This window comes from Haliotis rufescens, unplaced genomic scaffold, assembly GCF_023055435.1.
Source record: "Haliotis rufescens isolate VD_foot unplaced genomic scaffold, xgHalRufe1.0.p SCAF_20, whole genome shotgun sequence".
NCBI classification, from domain to species: Eukaryota; Metazoa; Mollusca; class Gastropoda; order Lepetellida; family Haliotidae; genus Haliotis; species Haliotis rufescens.
The window spans coordinates 7856088-7874150 of NW_025963891.1; the positions used below are offsets into that span (position 1 = coordinate 7856088).

Here is an 18063-nt window from a genome sequence, read left to right on the forward strand (position 1 = left end):
TATATTGAATTCATGATTTAAATGTCATAATTTTACATTCCTTTATCACGGTGCCAACCAACAATACAGTTGTTGAAGGACAGAAAGTAACCTGTCATGTCCACTGGCTTGGTTTTGGTTGGTTTCTTGTTTAACGCCACACTCAGTAATATTCCAGCTATATGACGGCGGTCTGTAAATAATCGAGTCTGGACCTGACAATCCAGTGATTAATATCATGAGCATCGATCCACCTACTTGGGGTCGATGACATGCATCAACCAAGTCAGCGAGCCTGACCACCCGATCCCGTTAGTCACCTTTTACGACAAGCATAGTCACCTTTTACGGCAAGCATGGGTTGCTGAAGACCTATTCTACCCCGGATGTTCACATGTCCATGCCCACCAGCACCAGTAGTGATCATGTGGTACACACCTAGCCCTGAGGACTTGTTCAGTCTAGCAGAACCCTGACACACACACTGTTAGGGACATCCTTTATTATGACACAATGGTGGTAAAACATCTGCCTGTCTACATCAGCCACCCAGTATCATCACAAGCATTCCGGATCCCACATAAGGTGGCGTTACGCAATCCTGCAAGGCACACCATGGAAAACTTCACTTTTTCTATACTTGAAGCACTTAATGCATTAACCCTCTCAAGTGTGAAGAAGACTTGTGAAGATTTGGGCCCCGTTCCACAAAGCAATCTTAGCGCTAAGATGATCGTAACTCCCATTCTTTATCATAGGCTTACGACAGGCATAGCGCTACGATCGCTTTGTGGAACGGGGCCCTGGGGTAGAATAGGTCTTCAGCTGCCCATGCTTGACGTAAAAGGCAACTGTGCTTGTCGTAAGAGGTAACTAACAGGATTGGGTGATCAGGCTTGCAGACTTGGTTGATGCATGTCATCATATCCCAATTGCGTGGATTGATGCTCATGATGTCGTGATATTGTCTGGTTCAGACTTGATTATTTACGGACCGTCGTCATATTGCTGACAAACAAAAGTGTGAAGTAAACTGAATATTTCTTTTGTACAACCTCATTGGAGAAGCATCATTTTGAGTTGAGTGTCATGACAAGGGAATATGAAATATACATGCCAGTTCATTGTTGTACAAGTATTGTTGTCATAAATATTATAGGAACTAAAATTTGATCTTTCTGGATGCTGGGAATCAGTATTGCAGTTATGAAAAAGGGGCACTGGTGGCACATCGTCTAATGTGTTGCTATGACAACATTTCGGGCAAGCTGACATGCCGTGATATTCGTGTAAATGAAATAATGTTCAAGACAATATGAAACAAAACCCACTCACCAATACACATGAAACTATAAGGATTAAGTGATCAACTCTCCTTATGCATGGGGACGGTCTGGTAGCCTAGTGGTTAAAGCGTTTGCTCGTCACGCTGAAGACCCGGGTTCGATTCCCGACATGGGTACAACGTGTGAAGCCCATTTCTGGTTTTCCCCGCCATGATATTGCTGGAATATTGCTAAAAGTGGCGTAAAACATACTCACTCACTCACTCACTCACTCACTCACTCACTCACTCACTCACTCACTCACTCACTCACTCACTCACTCACTCACTCACTCATGCATGTCATAGTGTATCACAATATCCTAATGTTTGATGAGGCCCACAGTTGTAGATTTACCCAATACGAACCCACTCTGACTTGGTTAATGTTCAAAGGAGCTAATTACAGACTACAGTGATCATGTTGATTGACATTTCTTCATTACTCCATGATGAGAATACAGCACATGTATCACATGTACAATGTAGATCTCGGGATAAGAGTCTAGGTATACTTTGCGATTTCCTAGGAGTAGACTAACAACTTCGTCTCTTTCAAATATATATAATTTTGATAGAAACCAAGAAACTTCATTTAAATTGAAAAGGAGCCCCAAAGTAGATGGGAGATTCAGAACCTGAACCTGTGAAACATCTAGACTTGCTTCTTTTGGCAATAAAGTAAGAAATGGTAAGGGCTGGGCATAGAGGAAAGTACCGTATTCGAAGTAATAAGCGCCCAGGGCGCTCTCAAAATAAGAAATAGGGGGCTCTTGCTAGAATATTATTTTGAGTTGAAAGATCGTAAATTTCGTGGTTTATGCTGACAGCCTGAAATGTTTATATACGACAGATATATTTTTCCAGAATTTAATTTCCCATTATTAAGGGTGCATATAACATACGAGTGCGTATTATACACGAATAAATAAATCTTGTGTACATTAATCAATTGGAAGGGGTGCTACCGTATTCGAAGTAATTAGCGCCCTGCTCTAATAAGCGCCCACGGCGATATTTGCTAAACAATTGGCTAGTGAACAATCCCAATTAGCACCCCTTTCGATTGATCAGTGTATCACATTGATCATTGTAATATGTGTGTTATATGCACCCTTAATTATGGGACATTAAATTCTGGAAAAAATATATCTGTCGTATATATAAACATTTCAGGCTATCAACATAAACCACAAAATTTACGATCTTTCAACTCTGTTGTTTTTCACCAAAATAATATTCTAATAAGAGCCCCCTATTTCTAATTTTGAAAGCGCCCTGGGCGCTTATTATGTCGAATACGGTAATTGAGATTGTTCACTAGCCAATATATTAACAAATATCGCCGTGGGCGCTTATTAGAGCAGAGCGCTTATTACGTCGAATACGGTCATATGGTTCAGGGACTGTGAGACAGACTAGTCCAGGGGCTACAGGCTAGACTACTGGAGGCCTCATTTGTGTGTTGTGAATCATGGTAGTAGACATGGTAGAGAGACATGGTAGAGAGTCAATAGTGACATCAATGCAAGGAATGTCAGTCTCACATGCGTTACCATAGCCACATGATCAACATGTGATCAATATGGACTGTAGTGCATGATACGGTCAATATTACATGAGGGGTGTGTTAAGAGAACCTGATAGTGCATGATATGGTCAATGTTACACGAGGGATGTGTCAAGAGAACCCATTAGTGCATGATATGGTCAATATCGCCTTGTGGAATCTTGTCAAAAAAAACAAATAGTGCATGATATGGTCAATATCACATGATGGATGTCAAGAGAACCAAATAAAATAGTGCATGATATGGTCAATATCACATGATGGATGCAAAGAAAACCAAATAGTGCATGATGTGGTCAATATCACATGGTGGATGTCAATAGAACCAAATAGTGCATGATTTGATCAATATCACATGGTGGATGTCAATAGAACCAAATAGTGCATGATATGGTCAATATCACATGGTGGATGTCAATAGAACCAATTAGTGCATGATTTGATCAATATCACATGATGGATGTCAAGAGAACCAAACAGTGCATGGTGTGGTTCTACATGATGGGATCTGCCAATAGAACCAAATAGAGCATGATATGATCAATATCACATGATGGATGTCAATAGAACCAAATAGTGCATGATCATGATGATATGGTCCAAATCACTTGATAAGGCCTATTAAGATAACCTGATAGTGCATGATAAAGTCAATATAACACAAGGTATGGTTGGTTCGTTTGTTGTTTAACGCCACACTCAGCAATATTCCAGCTTATGACGGCGGTCTGTAAATAATTGAATCTAGACCAGACAATCCAGTGATGGATATCACGAGCATCGATCCATGCAATTGGGATCGGTGACGTGCATCAACCAAGTCAGCGAGTCTGACCACCCGATCCCGTTAGTCGCCTCATATGACAATCATAGTCGCCTTTTACGAAAAGCATGGGTTGCTGAAGATCTGTCAAGAGAACCAAATAGTGCATGATATGGTTAATATCACCTGATGGGGTCTGTCAAGAGAGTTTAACCACTTTTACCAGTATTCTACGAGGTGATGTAGGTAGGTCAAGTCATAATGGCAATACAACTTTAATGCGCGAAAAACAACTTAGACCAAAAAGAAAAGCATGGAAATGATGATCAATGATGCTGAAATTAGGTATACACGGGTAAACCAGGAGTTGATCCCATAACCTGTCAGATCCTCACAGCCAGGACACACAACTCTGCTCATGCTTAGAGTGCCCTCCACCACTGGGCCCCCTGTGTTTTCATTTAGCAGTCTGGGTGTATGGGTGGCCCAGTCGTCAAAGGTGTCACAATTCCCTTGCGCACGCCACAAACCAGTTATTGTGGGTTTGAATCCTGGTTCGCTCCGATTATGTTTCTAGGTTTGTTAGCACCATACCCAGCTAGCTTTCCTTCTGTATTAAGCTGACGTGCCATGATGTAACTGGAATTCAGTTAAATGTGGCATTAAAACGCCAGTTCACCCAACTTACTGATTTTGCAGTCCCGAGTGTATCAGTGTGTATCAGTGTGTATCAGTGTGTATCAGTGTGTGTGTTCTTGTTGCAGAGAGAGCCACAGATGGGTCCCAGGCTTCAGAGAACTGGGGTCTGTTTATGGAAGTGTGTGACATCATCAATGAGACAGACGAAGGGTAGGTATGACTTGATCATAGAGGTTCAACAATACATTAGGGTCGCGATACGATATGTATCCCGATACTATGAGTGTGATATGATACCTATCCCAATACAGCACTTATATTTCATAAGTTGATATTTCTTTTTTTTTGCAGGTAAATCACAACTTTGAATTGTTTTTTTTAACTCTCATATATCGAAGATGGGATATTGTAGGTCAGAAAGATATAGGCTAGATTCTAACGAACATTGAGATTGGATATTATTTATTGCTTTATTGTTTTACAAATTCATTTTGAATTGATGTTAATTGTTTAATAAATGTGTTGAACAGAACTTGCTTTCTTTTCTTTGTGTTCGAATGTTGATCGTACATGAACTGGAAGATAAAAATAGTAAGTTAGTGAACTCATACTCTCAAATACTAAGTACTGTATGGCTAACAAATCACAGCAATTTGACGTGGTGGTGATATTTTGTCAAGTTGTAAGGCAATGCCACTTCTGTTTTACCATGTTTACAGCCCCAAAGACGCCATCAAGGCTATCAGAAAGAGGCTGTCGCAGAATGTGGGAAAAAACTACACCGCCGTTATGTACACACTCACGGTGAGTTGAGCTGATAGATGGTCATTTCATCATATCCAGGGTATCTAAGTGCTGCTGTTTACAAACTTTCGAAAACTGATAGTTTCTTTTTGATCTTTCCAACCTCGAACAGTGACAGCAGTATTTCAGATGTAAAGAGGCCACATGTGTTTATGTGTTTCTGATTAAGGACATTAAAGTGTTTATTGGTGGTCTTAATCATGTATATGGTTCAATACAGGGGTTAAATACCTGATTGCACCCGCTGACCAGGAGTTGACGTCAGTGACCTGAGCCCAGGGGTCCACATCTATCTGTGAATCATAGCCACAGTCATAGCTTTAATTTTTTCATGCAGGAAAGGCTTACGAGGCTGTAATTAACTTGACTATGCTGAAAATAAAAAAATAATAATTATAAAAAAAAAATCTTTTTAGTAATTCAACAGTATATACAACTCAAAACAATGTTGTGTTGTTGAAATAAAAACAGGCTCCGTTGCCTTTTGTTTCCGGAACATAACTCATAAACCTGTACAATATTTCTTAGTAAATCTTCGTATACATTTTTGTTTTGTTTTTTTGTTTTGTGATTCCAAGGCATCAAGATGAACTTAAGCTCGTGTGAGTGAAGGGTTCGTTTTCAGGGTATAACTTATAAACCGTTTAGATCTCTTGATGGAACTTTGTATGTTTTTCATATCAGACACCATCATGATTGTACAACCCTGTGGAGATACCCAGGAATTATGCTTGTATTAGGCAACTACTGGTAGATGGATTTGGTGGTCAGGCTCGGTGACTTGGTTCATTGTGTGACATTGTACACTGACAGTGTGGGACATCACTGGATTAGCTGGTTGACTACTTGCACCCTGCCATAGGTTATATAGCTGGAGTATTGCTTAGTGATTTGTTAATTAACAAACAAACATGTTTAAAAGGGTGAGGCATTTCGATGACTTTGTCATCTTGTCTGTGTTCTTACTTCACAAAATACTTGTTAGAGCAGAAATATACTTAAGAGTCTTTGATGCTTTGTGTCCTGAGACAGGCAAGTATTTTGAAAGTATTTTGGCGTATACGGATTGGGAAAGGTCCAGAGAGGTCGGCCAAGCACTCCCGACATTCGGGAAACTCAGACGATTTTGTCTAGTGCAGCTAGATTACAATCGTGACTATGTTGTGACAGATTCCGCTGTATCAAATCAAAATTGTAACAATGTCCTGTGTTGTCTGGACGGTGAACAGGCATGATTTGGAGAAATTCTTCATTGCCGTTTCTTGTCGATTGAGTCCAGACTGCGTCCAGATCTTGACTGTCCGGTCACTGTCTGATCTCTGTAGGATCGCATTTGGGAGAATCGTGACGCTGTCGGACGCTGAACAATATCTGATTGTTGTCATGATGAAATAAACGTTTTTACAAATTTGTGAATTTCTCGCCATGAATCACAGGATCTTGATCAGACTTTTGACAAATTTTAATCGGGAATGGTCCTATCAAGGATGGCAGTAAAAATTTGAATGTGTGACTGAGCCCTTAACGAGTCTCAGTGCGGTAATGAAGGCCAGGAATCAGTTAAGCGCTAAGTGACTAGCGAGCTAGCGAAACGCTTGTCACACCGAAGGTCAGGGTTTGATTCCCCACATGGACCCAATGTTTGAAGCCTTTCTGGTGTCTCCCACCGTGATATTTTGCAAAGATCTGAATGAAACTGTACTCCCTCACTCTTCTATTTCGCCAGCAACTGGAGACCTGTGTGAAGAACTGTGGCAAGCGCTTCCATCTGCAGGTGGCCAACAAAGACTTTCTCCATGAACTCATCAAAATAATTGGTCCTAAAAATGACCCCCCACAGGCAGTGCAAGAGAAGGTGCTGAGTCTCATACAGGTGAGTGTGCAGCACTAAAGCTGGAGGAAAGACACTTGTATCAGGGTGGTAATAGGAATCAGCATGTCCTGGCAAGGCAAAGGGGCTCAACTCTGCACAGCAGCTAGCCATGCCCCCTCCCTGGTGGTGTCGGTGGTGTGTTGGGCATTTGAAGAATCTGGAAAGATATTGCCATTGATAGACTAGTCCTAAGTGTATCGTATGTATGCCAGTATATGTGACTTTTTGTAAGAAGTTGATGTACATGAATTTCAAAGTTAAGATCATAGCATTATTGCAGAATGTTTCTAAGTATGAAATTTCAGAATCATTTTCTGCCATATAAGCATTCATATATGATATTCAGTGAATGTACAGATATTCAGTGTTAGAAATTGGCACTAGTCCTGTCGTCCTTGCCAAACTGTCCAATAGTAAAGGTATCATGAGGACTAGTAGTAATTTGCCATTTTTAAGGGTTTTGCCATATGTTATAATTACAGTAAATTATGGTTATAGCGAACTCAAATGGACCATTAATTTAAGTTTGTTATAATCGTAGTTCGTTATAAGCATACATCTATACAGCAAATAGCGGGGACCAAAAATTAAGTTCGTAATATCCGTCAGTTTGTTATAAGCATGTTCATTATAAAAGTATTTTATTGTATAAGGACTAGTGGACTAAAAATGTTAGTTTCTTCTGCTGATGTTGTGCGTGTGTGTGTTGCAGACGTGGGCGGATGCGTTCCGGGGAGCGCCAGACCTGAAGGAGGTGGAGAAGGTGTACAGTGAGCTCAAGTCCAAGGGCATCGAGTTCCCCATGACAGACCTCGACCACATGGCGCCCATATACACACCAGCACGGGTAGGCTGTTTGCAAACATAGGAGTAACACACAGGACATCTAGGGTAGGACAGGAATGTGTAGGGGGAAGCAAAATCCAAAATATGGGAATATTTCTTTCTATGGATGTTATTTCATGTTTCAGGATGTTGTGGTAGGGGTAACCATGGTAACCAATTTGCTTATCTCACAAATAGATGTATATCTGCACAGTCATATTATAAAAAATACATTCTCGGCTGATTGATTCTGTGAATTTGTGAACAGCTATTAGAACAGTGTATTTTCACTTGTCAGCAAGGATGATGTGCTAGTGGTTGAAATGGTAGTCGACAAGGAATTGTTACTTGTCCCTCCTGAATTTAAGCAGTTTCCGATAGGTGAGCCTATGTTGATTTCATACCCTGATGTATGACTTGCTGAACTCAAAATTTACAACAGTCTATATGATCTAGATAACTAGAGTTTTATTTTAGACTACTTCAGTTGATGCTTATCCATGATGGAGGAATTGTGACAATCTGTTGATTCGACTTCCAGATTTCTGAGTGACTTCTCCGACTCATACCGTGTTATGGTTGATATATATACTTGCAGAAAAAAGTTACTGTGCTTCATATAAAGTGGTGTAAATGTAATGTTTTTGAAAATAACAGCATCATATTTGGTCATTCAGCTGAACAATGTTATATCATAACAAATTCATTAACAAAAGCCCTACCTGGTAACAGGAGACAGAGCGACACACCCTAAAAAAGGGCTGATGTAACAACTCAATTAACTCAATTAACAATATCGGGTGTGACCTCCATTTGGGTTGATACAGGCGAGGCAGCGGCAGTGCATTGAAGACACCAGATGATTGAAAACAGCCTGGGCTGGTTGTTCCAAATGTCAACCAAAGATTGTGCCTACTGAGCTAGTGTTCTGGTCGATTGATCTCATCTCTTCAGACATATTCTATAAGGGAAAGATTTGGAGAAACAGACGACCATGGCAGTACAGCAATGTCATGCTGCCTGAAAAAGTCTGTTACAACGTGTGCAGCATGTGGGCGGGCATCATTCTGCTGCTCTGGGATGTTACGTCCCTGCATTTGCACAGAGGGTAGAACAGGATCTCTATAGATGTCATCTCGGTACTGTATGCCATTAAAATTGCCATTAACAGTGATGAGTTGTGTTCTCCCATGATGCCACCCCATACCATTACACATCCACCCCCAACCTGACGACATTGAGTAAAACTAAAACTTTCCCCTGGACGCCATATTGAGTATGGTAGTCTTGTTGACTTGACATCACATGTGGACGACCGGCCCGTGGCAAGTCATGAGTGTTGCCATGCTGTAGATAATGACTTTGACAACCATTAAAACGTCTGGCAACTTTGTTTTGTCCATTCCTTTTTCTAACATACCAATGGCGTGTAGATGTTGATTTTCAGCAAACTGTGGCATTGCTTAGGGTTAAACAAAAGTATTTTTTTTGTGCACCTGATAGCTAAACAATCATTGTGTGGTGTACACATTCAAGAACCATCTGGATGAACATCATGCTCCCATTAAACATGCAAACGTTTGCAAACATCAGAATTGTGCGCCATGCATTAACATACACATACAAATTGTTAATCACGACCTTAAAGTCAAGATGTCTTAATGAATATGTATTGAAAAGATGCATTATTTAATTTCAGAATAATTTTTTTTATTGAACTTTATATGAAGCACAGTTTCTTTTTACCATTTGTATGCGATTTCTTTACGATTTTGCATAATGACCCATAGTCGCGTTAGATTACTTGTTGAGAATGGTCTTTGAATGCCTGGTTCAGAATCAACTGCGACGACTGTAGTGAGACATCATGATGGTTTAACAGTGCTTACAGCATGCTTGGAGATGGGGAAGGGGACATGTTGCTGCTGCTGGTGGTGTTGAGGCTGTGGACACCATGTTGTACATTGTTGTCCTGCTGCTTAATGTGTTTGCTTCATTGTCCACACAGAGCGTCCCCGAAACAGAACAGACAGCTCTCAACAGACACCGGGGTAGCTCGGCCCGATCCGTTAGTATACCGAGGGACTGTTTATGCCAATCACTTTACACTAAACATTATTTGACTGACCTACTATGTTTGCCTTTTGTCAGTCTTTGTGGCTTGATGGTCGTTATGCATGCGTTGCTTATCCTGTGGGCTTATTAGTCAGGAACTAACATTTCACTGTGAGTAGATCTAGTACCTTTTTTCTTGTGTATAATGCACACTTTACCTACAGAACTTAAACTTTGTAGAGGGAGTGAACATTATACAGTCAGTTTTTGATTCCCCCCCTCACCCTTAAAAAACCCCGAAGGAAAACAGAAAGGAAAAATAGAACAGACATTCTGTACAAATCTGTACTGAGCTACACCAGTTAGTCCTGTTGTTAGACTTTGTGGTTATAAAAAGTATTTATTGTATTTCATGCTTTTTTAGTCTATTTTATTAATTTTATTCAAATTTGGTTCAGTAGTGTTTACATTAATTTTGGCATAATTGTGTGTGAGCTTTTCAGCAGTGAGCACCAACTCTCCGTTATTTACAGCATCCATAGTCAGATTACCTCTGTTGATGCCTTAGTAGTCTGGGAATGTGTACATGTATCAAAGAGGCCCTACTTTGACTTGTGTAAGTCATAGTTGTTGTTTTTGGACAATTGTATATAAATACATGTGTTTTGTGATCAAAATAACAAGGCCATGAGATGCCTTCATGTCGCAATCATTGATTGGTTGATTTAAGATAGTAACCATGGTAACTCATCAAACTGTTCGATTCATCAAAACTAGCCAGTAGTATATGGTAATAAGTGCTCGTTATATATAGTAATAGCAGAACTTTTCACTTTGAGTAGATTACCAGCTCACCAAAAATTGTAATTCACGTGTTCCTTTGAAGGATGTCCTGACACTCTGGCACAGTGACGACTTAGTACCGCTGCCAAAGGCTAGTTTGCACTCCATGTAACCAAACTTTTCACTTGTTTGTAAACAAACACACTTCATCTGAAATCTGAGTAGACTGCCCTAATGCAAGCCTTTCCGTTGGCTTTACATATTGTTTTGCATAATTTTATAGATATGCTACTACAACTGCAACAGTGAAGCGTATGGCAATATTTCTTTACACATCAAAGTGACCGTTTTGCTAGATCTCCATCGAGCTTCAATGACAGCACCACTGTCATGTAGTACAGGGCTGGCTTACCCAAACATGAAACAAACACTTGGAAAACAAAGTCAGAAGAATGAATAAACAGTTTGTTGTTGCCTTTATTTGACATTGGAATGAGGAAATGCATGAAGTGATGTTTTTTGTGTTCCCCGTTGGGAACTGCCCCGATTTCCTCATCCCATGTAGGTGTTGTGTGTAGTCAGGCAGTGTTCCCGTTTACCGGTAATTCCCAGTCTTTCACCAGTAAAATTAGGCTTGGACCAGGAATTCATTTCAATTCATGGACCGGCAAATAAAGTACCTTATAAATCTTTGTTGTATAAACAAAAAATCTGTGATTTTCATGTAAGTATATGTTTCGAATGAAGTCAGAATGTCTGTTACCATCAGGGTTTCCCCTTGTCTATTTTTAGTGCAAGGGAATAATATTTCGCTTTGCTTCGAGATTATTTATGTATTACTTAGTCTCGAAATATTTTAAAAAAAGAAGAAGAGAAATTGTGACTGAACTTGTGTGAATCATGTCTATTTCTCACTAATTTACTTTGTGATGATGTTGTAAGAATTCAAACCAGGAAATTTTCAGACCGACAAAAATTAGGGGGAACTGGTAGTTTTTAGAGTTGCCAGTCCACCATGCCTGGCAGTTTCAATAGCCAGCGGGAACACTGTGTGGGTGGCCGTGGACCCTGATGTCAGGGAAGTGTATGACATGCATGCTGATGCCAGGCCAAGTCTGGGAAGGATGTTACCTGTATCAGGGAGGGAAATTAGCACTAGCCCTCTAGCCTAGACCAGTTGGTTAATGTTAAAGGTATTCTAAGGACTAGTAGAATTTTAAACATTTGGGGGTATTGCTGCATGTACATAAAACTATATTTGGGCTAGTTGACATTCTGGGTTAATTTCCATCCCTGTGTATTTTTGCCTGTTTTCATGCCTGTTTTGTTTCTGAACGGTCCTGGCAGTGTTTTTTGCAGGGGATTTAAGGCAGGTTTTTTTAGATGGGTTTTGAAACAATTTGGATTGAGGATATTTGTAGAAAGTTGTGTAATAATGGTAGTGTGTACTGTCACATAATTGCCTTTCTAGGAAATAAGTAATATAATTGTTTCAAGGAAGTTTTACTGTCACTACCTGCTTCAGTTACGGGAAAACTATTGATTTGTTTCACGAAAATGTGATTGTAATATTTTAATGTCTCTATTTTATTAAGGAACAATGTTGACGTGATAAAAATAGTTACAAACAGGATGTCATTGCTAAGTAATCTTCTAAAGAAATTCTGCCTCTTCTGACTTTGCAGTTTGAGCTTTTGCCTTGTATTTCATGGAATGTTTGTTCCACAGAGTACGTAATAATAAACTCAAAGAATGCAATGAATAATTAACTTTTCATTAATATTTAAGCATGTTGCTGATAGTGTATTGTAAATTGTGTAAAAATATCTATTTTCCATGCATGACTTTTCTGTATGAATGACAGATGTGTTTGAATGTGTAATCTGATTGCCGGATCCAGCTGCTACCTACAATCAGTATTGCTACCATCGCCAGCCAGAATCATGTCGTCTTTCATAGACATTTAGAAGTTGGTGGCTTATTAAAACAAAAGGTTTATCTTATAATAGAAAGTGTGATTGTTGGAATAATCCAATATAATATACTTGGTATCACAATTTGATAAATATGCAAATGATGTAATCTGGTAGGTATGGCTATTGATAAGCTCCATACATTGATGGCATAAGGCATACTTGTTTAATAAATCATTGTCCAACATTCTCAGTAAATTTTGATAGGGATTCCTGATGTTGATGTTTTTGTGAACATACATGGCTGCAAAACATTGGGCACTGTCATTGGCAGGAACGTTGACTATCTATTTATAGATTCTTATGTTACTTCAGTGAGTGAAATTCGGTCCAAAATTATTTTAAGATTGATGTCATGAAAGAGATTGTTACCCCTTGTTTCTTCCAGTATTGTAAATATCATATAGGAATTAAAGATATGAGTTATCATTGATTATGCTCACATAAGCTTGCATAATACAATTTTTATTACTAGTGTATGATATTTTTATTCAGAAACATTCTCTGCTGATAATATTGGTATATAGATCTCAATGATTCAAGGCTACTTTTTGCCCCTTCATCAGTTGAAGCATCAGTTGAAGCAACTGATGAAGTATCAAAAAGTAGCTTCGAAACTGTTGATGAACATGATGAAAGGGACAAGAAGGTTCAGTGCATTGAAATGTGTATAAATTCCAGTGTCTGTGTCTCTGTGACATGGTAAGACTCACAAAGCGTTTATGTCTCTGTAGACGTCGGTGCGGAGCCCCCAGCAACCGCAGCAGCCCCCTCCACCACAGCTGCAGCAGTCTGTCCCTGGACCCCAGTTTGTAGGCGGGGCACCCACACCCATCCAGCCAAACCAGGAGCAGCAAGGCAAGCTTCGCCGCGAGCTGGAGGTGGTATCGGGCAACATCCGGGTCATGTCGGAGATGCTGACGGAACTGACACCCACCAGCTGTGACCCATCTGACCTTGAACTTCTGCAGGTGGGTTGTGGGTAATTGAGTACTGTTACGATTGAGACAGGTTGTGTTGTGTTGTGTTTATGTTTTGAAACTCTCCTTTTAGAGTTTCTCTTGTCAGGGGGTGGAAATACTCTCACGTTCTCAGAAAATGTCCCAACCCCAGTGCCACGATCAACTTGTCCAGGACTTCTGGACATACCGAATTTGACGTAATAAGCGCCCCGCTCTAATAAGCACCCACGGCGATATTTGCTAATATATTGGCAAGTGAGCAATCCCAATTAGCACCCCTTCCGATTGATCAATGTACACAAGACTTATCTATTTGTGTATAATACACACGCCTGTCTTATATGCACCCTTAATTATGGGCAATCAAATTCTGGAAAAATATGTCTGTCGTTCAGGCCGTCGGCATAAACCACGAAATTTAACTTTCAACTCTGTTTTTTCCACCAAAATAATATTCTAATAAGAGCCCCCTATTTCTAATTATGAGAGCACCCTGGGCGCTTATTACGTTGAATACGGTAGTTGATCATATTTAACCCACTTCAAATATTAAAAGATTCTAATTCTAATTGTCTATAGCATAACATAAGGCTACCGACAAAAAGCCCATCCCCACCAACCAATATTAATTGGTCAGTTCCTGATTTTAATATCAGCTGGGTCATCAGTGGCAAGACTATTAGGCTAAAAAAAGTTAAGTCTTGGTTCTCAGGCACCTCCAACATCATCATAAAGGCTGCCGCACGTTTTGTTTTAATTTCCATTTTGAATTGAAAATTTAAATACTAATACTAAAAAATGTGCTATCCGATATACCATGCATTTACTTCCCTTTACATGTGCACTGCTTTTCTGCACTTCTCATATTATGGTCATGGTGGCAATAGGAGTTTGTATGCTTGTTTATGAAGGGGGACCTGATTCCCAGGTTGACGGTGCACAACTTTATATTTGGTTACATATTAGTTTGAAAACAACAACAAACAAAACACCGCCCACTTGCACTATATTTTCAAAAGTGATTGCCTGAGAACCAATTCTTTTATTTTTCTAAACCTCAGGGTGATAGTATCTTGTACAGCAGCTCCATGGTAGACTTTCGTACCTTGGCCAAGAGATGACATTGGGTTTTGTTCCACCAAACTGTATTAGCATTGACTGTCATACGTCTCTGAAAGAGTATACGAGTTACATATAACATTAGATTGTGTGCCCGCCATCAAATTCTCAGTATGGTAGCTCAAAGTGTGTACAGGATCAGCTGTGACTTGTCAAGTAAATGACATTGCATCAGACACTAGGATGCCATGATGTCCATGCTGACAAACCACCTGCATGGGGTTTTACAAGGCTGGCCAATCAGATAGCTGTACAATTGGGGTCACCAGTCAGCACTAGGATGACATTTTGAAAGGAGCCCTGAGTTGATGTCTGTGTGTTCCAGGAGCTGCACCGTACCAACAGACAGATGCAGTCTCGGCTGGTGGACCTCCTGAACCACGTGGCCACGGAGGATGTTACAAGTAGGACACTTGCCCCGCCCCCACAGGGACCGGGGTCACAATAGGCCCCCACTCTATTGCTTGCTGTAAGAGGCGACTTCATGGGATCAGGTGGTCAGGCTTGTTGCCTTGCGTTGCATCGACTTAGCTTTTGTTGTACCCTGACCTTAGGAATGATGCTCATAATATCAACCACCGGTTTGTCTGTCGCTGACACAATTATTTACAGGTGCCATGTGGGTCTGTTTTCACTATTGTCGTAATATTGCAAAAGTGCCCCACACAAAAATTAGTATAGTATTGCGATAGTCTTAACTAAAACCCAAGGGAAGTAACTGTTGTCTGAAGTTATCGTAATCCTTGTTAATTAATGTACCACAGGTTTAAAATTCGAGTTTACTGAAGCATGATGTATTGACACGATTGAAACTATTGATCATTATGCACACTACAGATAATTACCTCAGCACTTTCTATCAATATACAGAACTGCAGATAAGATGCATATTTGCGTAAAATACCCCTCAAAACTGTTCAAAACCCAGTTACTTTCAATTAACTTGCGTACAGAAACACATGATTTAAATGAAAAACTCAATTGTTTGAAAACAGCAGGTGTAAATACCCAATGAAGTATTTTCAGCATGTGTACAACGGAGCTAATTTCCAAAACACAATTACAAGCTAATTTACTTTCTGAGTCAAGCCTATATTAAGAAGTGTTAAATACATCTAAAACATTATTTCATTTTTTTTTAAATCGCAAAATGCTTACTCATTTTGGGAAAAACCCAATAGAGTGATGAATAGATGAGTGAAATAATATTGGTTACACAATGAAAAATGTAATAACCCAATTAGAATAGAAAAAACTCAATTGATCAAAACGTTATCTGGAGCTCTGGATATTGTACAATCGTAGGGCAAACACTTGCAGTACACTGATAGTTCGATTGGCATTACAGCCCTAGTGCCGTGATCTAGCTTATATAATACTCACTGCAGTATAAACAACAACAGAGAAAACCCAATCTCATTAAAATCAGATCTTAGTTTTCACTACTGCCAAACAGAGATCTGAGGACATCCCATTACGGGTCACGTCAGAACGACCTTTTGCGAACTTTGACCGACCAATGAAATGACTGACAAGAAATCGACAATAGCCAATCAGATGGCAGCTTTTTCGAGCTTTATGACACTAGTTTCAAACTGGCGACTATGCTTCGCAACATAATTCTCGATTAAAATTTTTAAAACTGATCAAAAGAACATTCTGGAATGACTTACAGATGGCCTAGATTGTATGGATATAATCATAAAACCTGTAACTGTGGTTCGGAATACCCTTTGTTAAATATTTCGAGGTTGCATGATTAGAAAACACATTCCAATTGTCACTTTCATGATCTGGTAAGCGACGTTCTGATTGGTTGGATGAAAGGTCGTTCTGACGTGACTCGTAATGGGATGTCCTCAGATCTTTGTTTAGCGTTAGCGAGAACTTAGATCTGATTTTAATGAGATTGGAGAAAACCTCACTCACTATTTACTCCCAGTATTTATTCTGTACACCGTTGACAACATGATGTTTCCTACAGATGAATTGTTGAGAGTGAACGATGACATGAACAACGTATTCCTGCGGTATGAGCGGTTTGAGAGATACCGTACCGGGCAGGCTGGCACTCCGGACCAGGCCCCAGCGGAGACGGTACCATCGTCAGTGCCACCGGCCAGCGATGACCACCTGCCTCCCTCTTATGACCAGGTGTGTAGATGTCTATCCCAATCTTTATGGGTTATTGTAAGATTTGGAAATATGCACAGTGGTGCCTGTAAACAAGTTAATGTTTTAGTGCATGTCAGTTTGAACATGTTAACATTCATATCATGTTAGTTTTTACACTTCCCAGGTGAGCTACGTAACCTTTGGCCTGATTTCATGTGTCCTTGTCTCCTGATTATCTGGATTTCTATAAAGTTGTATTCATGGACAAAACCGTTTACAGTGAAACCCTGCTAGGATCAGAACTATTCCCTGTTGAATTGTCAAGGGCACACGTTCCTGTAATAACAAATTGTTTTTACAGAGGAATATTCTTTTTATACCTAACCAGTTTTCACACTTATGCATGAAAGTCAAATGGTGCTTGTTCATGTTGTCTTAACCCTGATAATTCCTATGAATACCATACCTCTATTACATCATTGCCAAAATTCCTGTATTTTGGCCGTAATCACACTAAAAATCTTCAGATGTTGAACAGAAGTCCTCTTCACTGTTAATTATCACTGACTAGTTGTGCAAGTAATAGTATCTTGCTTCCCAAGCCTATTGCATATGAGGTACCGGCAGTATACTTTGAATTATTAACAAATACAACTTTTGTTTGATTACTCTGTTAAAAGTTAAATATTTATAGGGTCCCTAGATTCAAATAACATAGGACCGGATTTAAAGGTCCCCAGGACCCCCTTAATTTAGAACACTCCAACTAAATCATCAGAGAGCAGTATGTACGCTGGACTAACAGGGTCTAGAAGCTCACAGGGATTAACTGTACGGAAAGAAATAATTGTGCTTAAAGTGATGTTAAAAAAAACAAATTTGATAATTTTAGTCGCAGTTTGGAAAAATTTTCAGACTTTGGCTGTAGACATGGGGCCAAGCATAGTACTCTGAGCTGGTCCCGATTCATCCCTGCAACACTGATTTTGCACACAAATTCTTTTCTGTTAACTGTTTCACCATAATACTGGTACTATTTCTGACATGTACAGGGGGCACGGGTGGCCCAGTCGTCTAAGGCGCCGCGATTCGCTGTGCAGAGTTGCGTCCCTTGGGCACGCCAGAAACCTATGATTGTGGGTTCGAATCCCGGTTCGCCCCGATTATGTTTCTAGGTTTGTCAGCACCATACCCGTGCTCGTGGGTTTCACCGAAGTGGTAAACGTCTGAGACCTGCATCACTTCGGGCTTTCCTCCCACATTAAGCTGACACGCCGCG

General features: G+C 40.0%; 1 protein-coding gene across 5 annotated transcripts in view; it reads left to right on the forward strand.

Moving 5' to 3' along the window:
* LOC124129607 (target of Myb protein 1-like) overlaps positions 1 to 18063 on the forward strand; it is a 63787-nt gene that overhangs the window by 21834 nt on the left and 23890 nt on the right. For 4 of the 5 annotated variants that reach the window (XM_046493084.2, XM_046493188.2, XM_046493125.2 and 1 more), the window contains exons 2-9: positions 4401 to 4485; positions 4995 to 5079; positions 6806 to 6952; positions 7665 to 7799; positions 9786 to 9845; positions 13323 to 13559; positions 14995 to 15073; positions 16654 to 16823. In XM_046493084.2, coding sequence (XP_046349040.1) covers positions 4401 to 4485; positions 4995 to 5079; positions 6806 to 6952; positions 7665 to 7799; positions 9786 to 9845; positions 13323 to 13559; positions 14995 to 15073; positions 16654 to 16823 — 998 coding nt within the window. The remainder of the gene's footprint in view (positions 1 to 4400; positions 4486 to 4994; positions 5080 to 6805; positions 6953 to 7664; positions 7800 to 9785; positions 9846 to 13322; positions 13560 to 14994; positions 15074 to 16653; positions 16824 to 18063) is intronic. The other variant, XM_046493240.2, reaches the window with a different exon arrangement.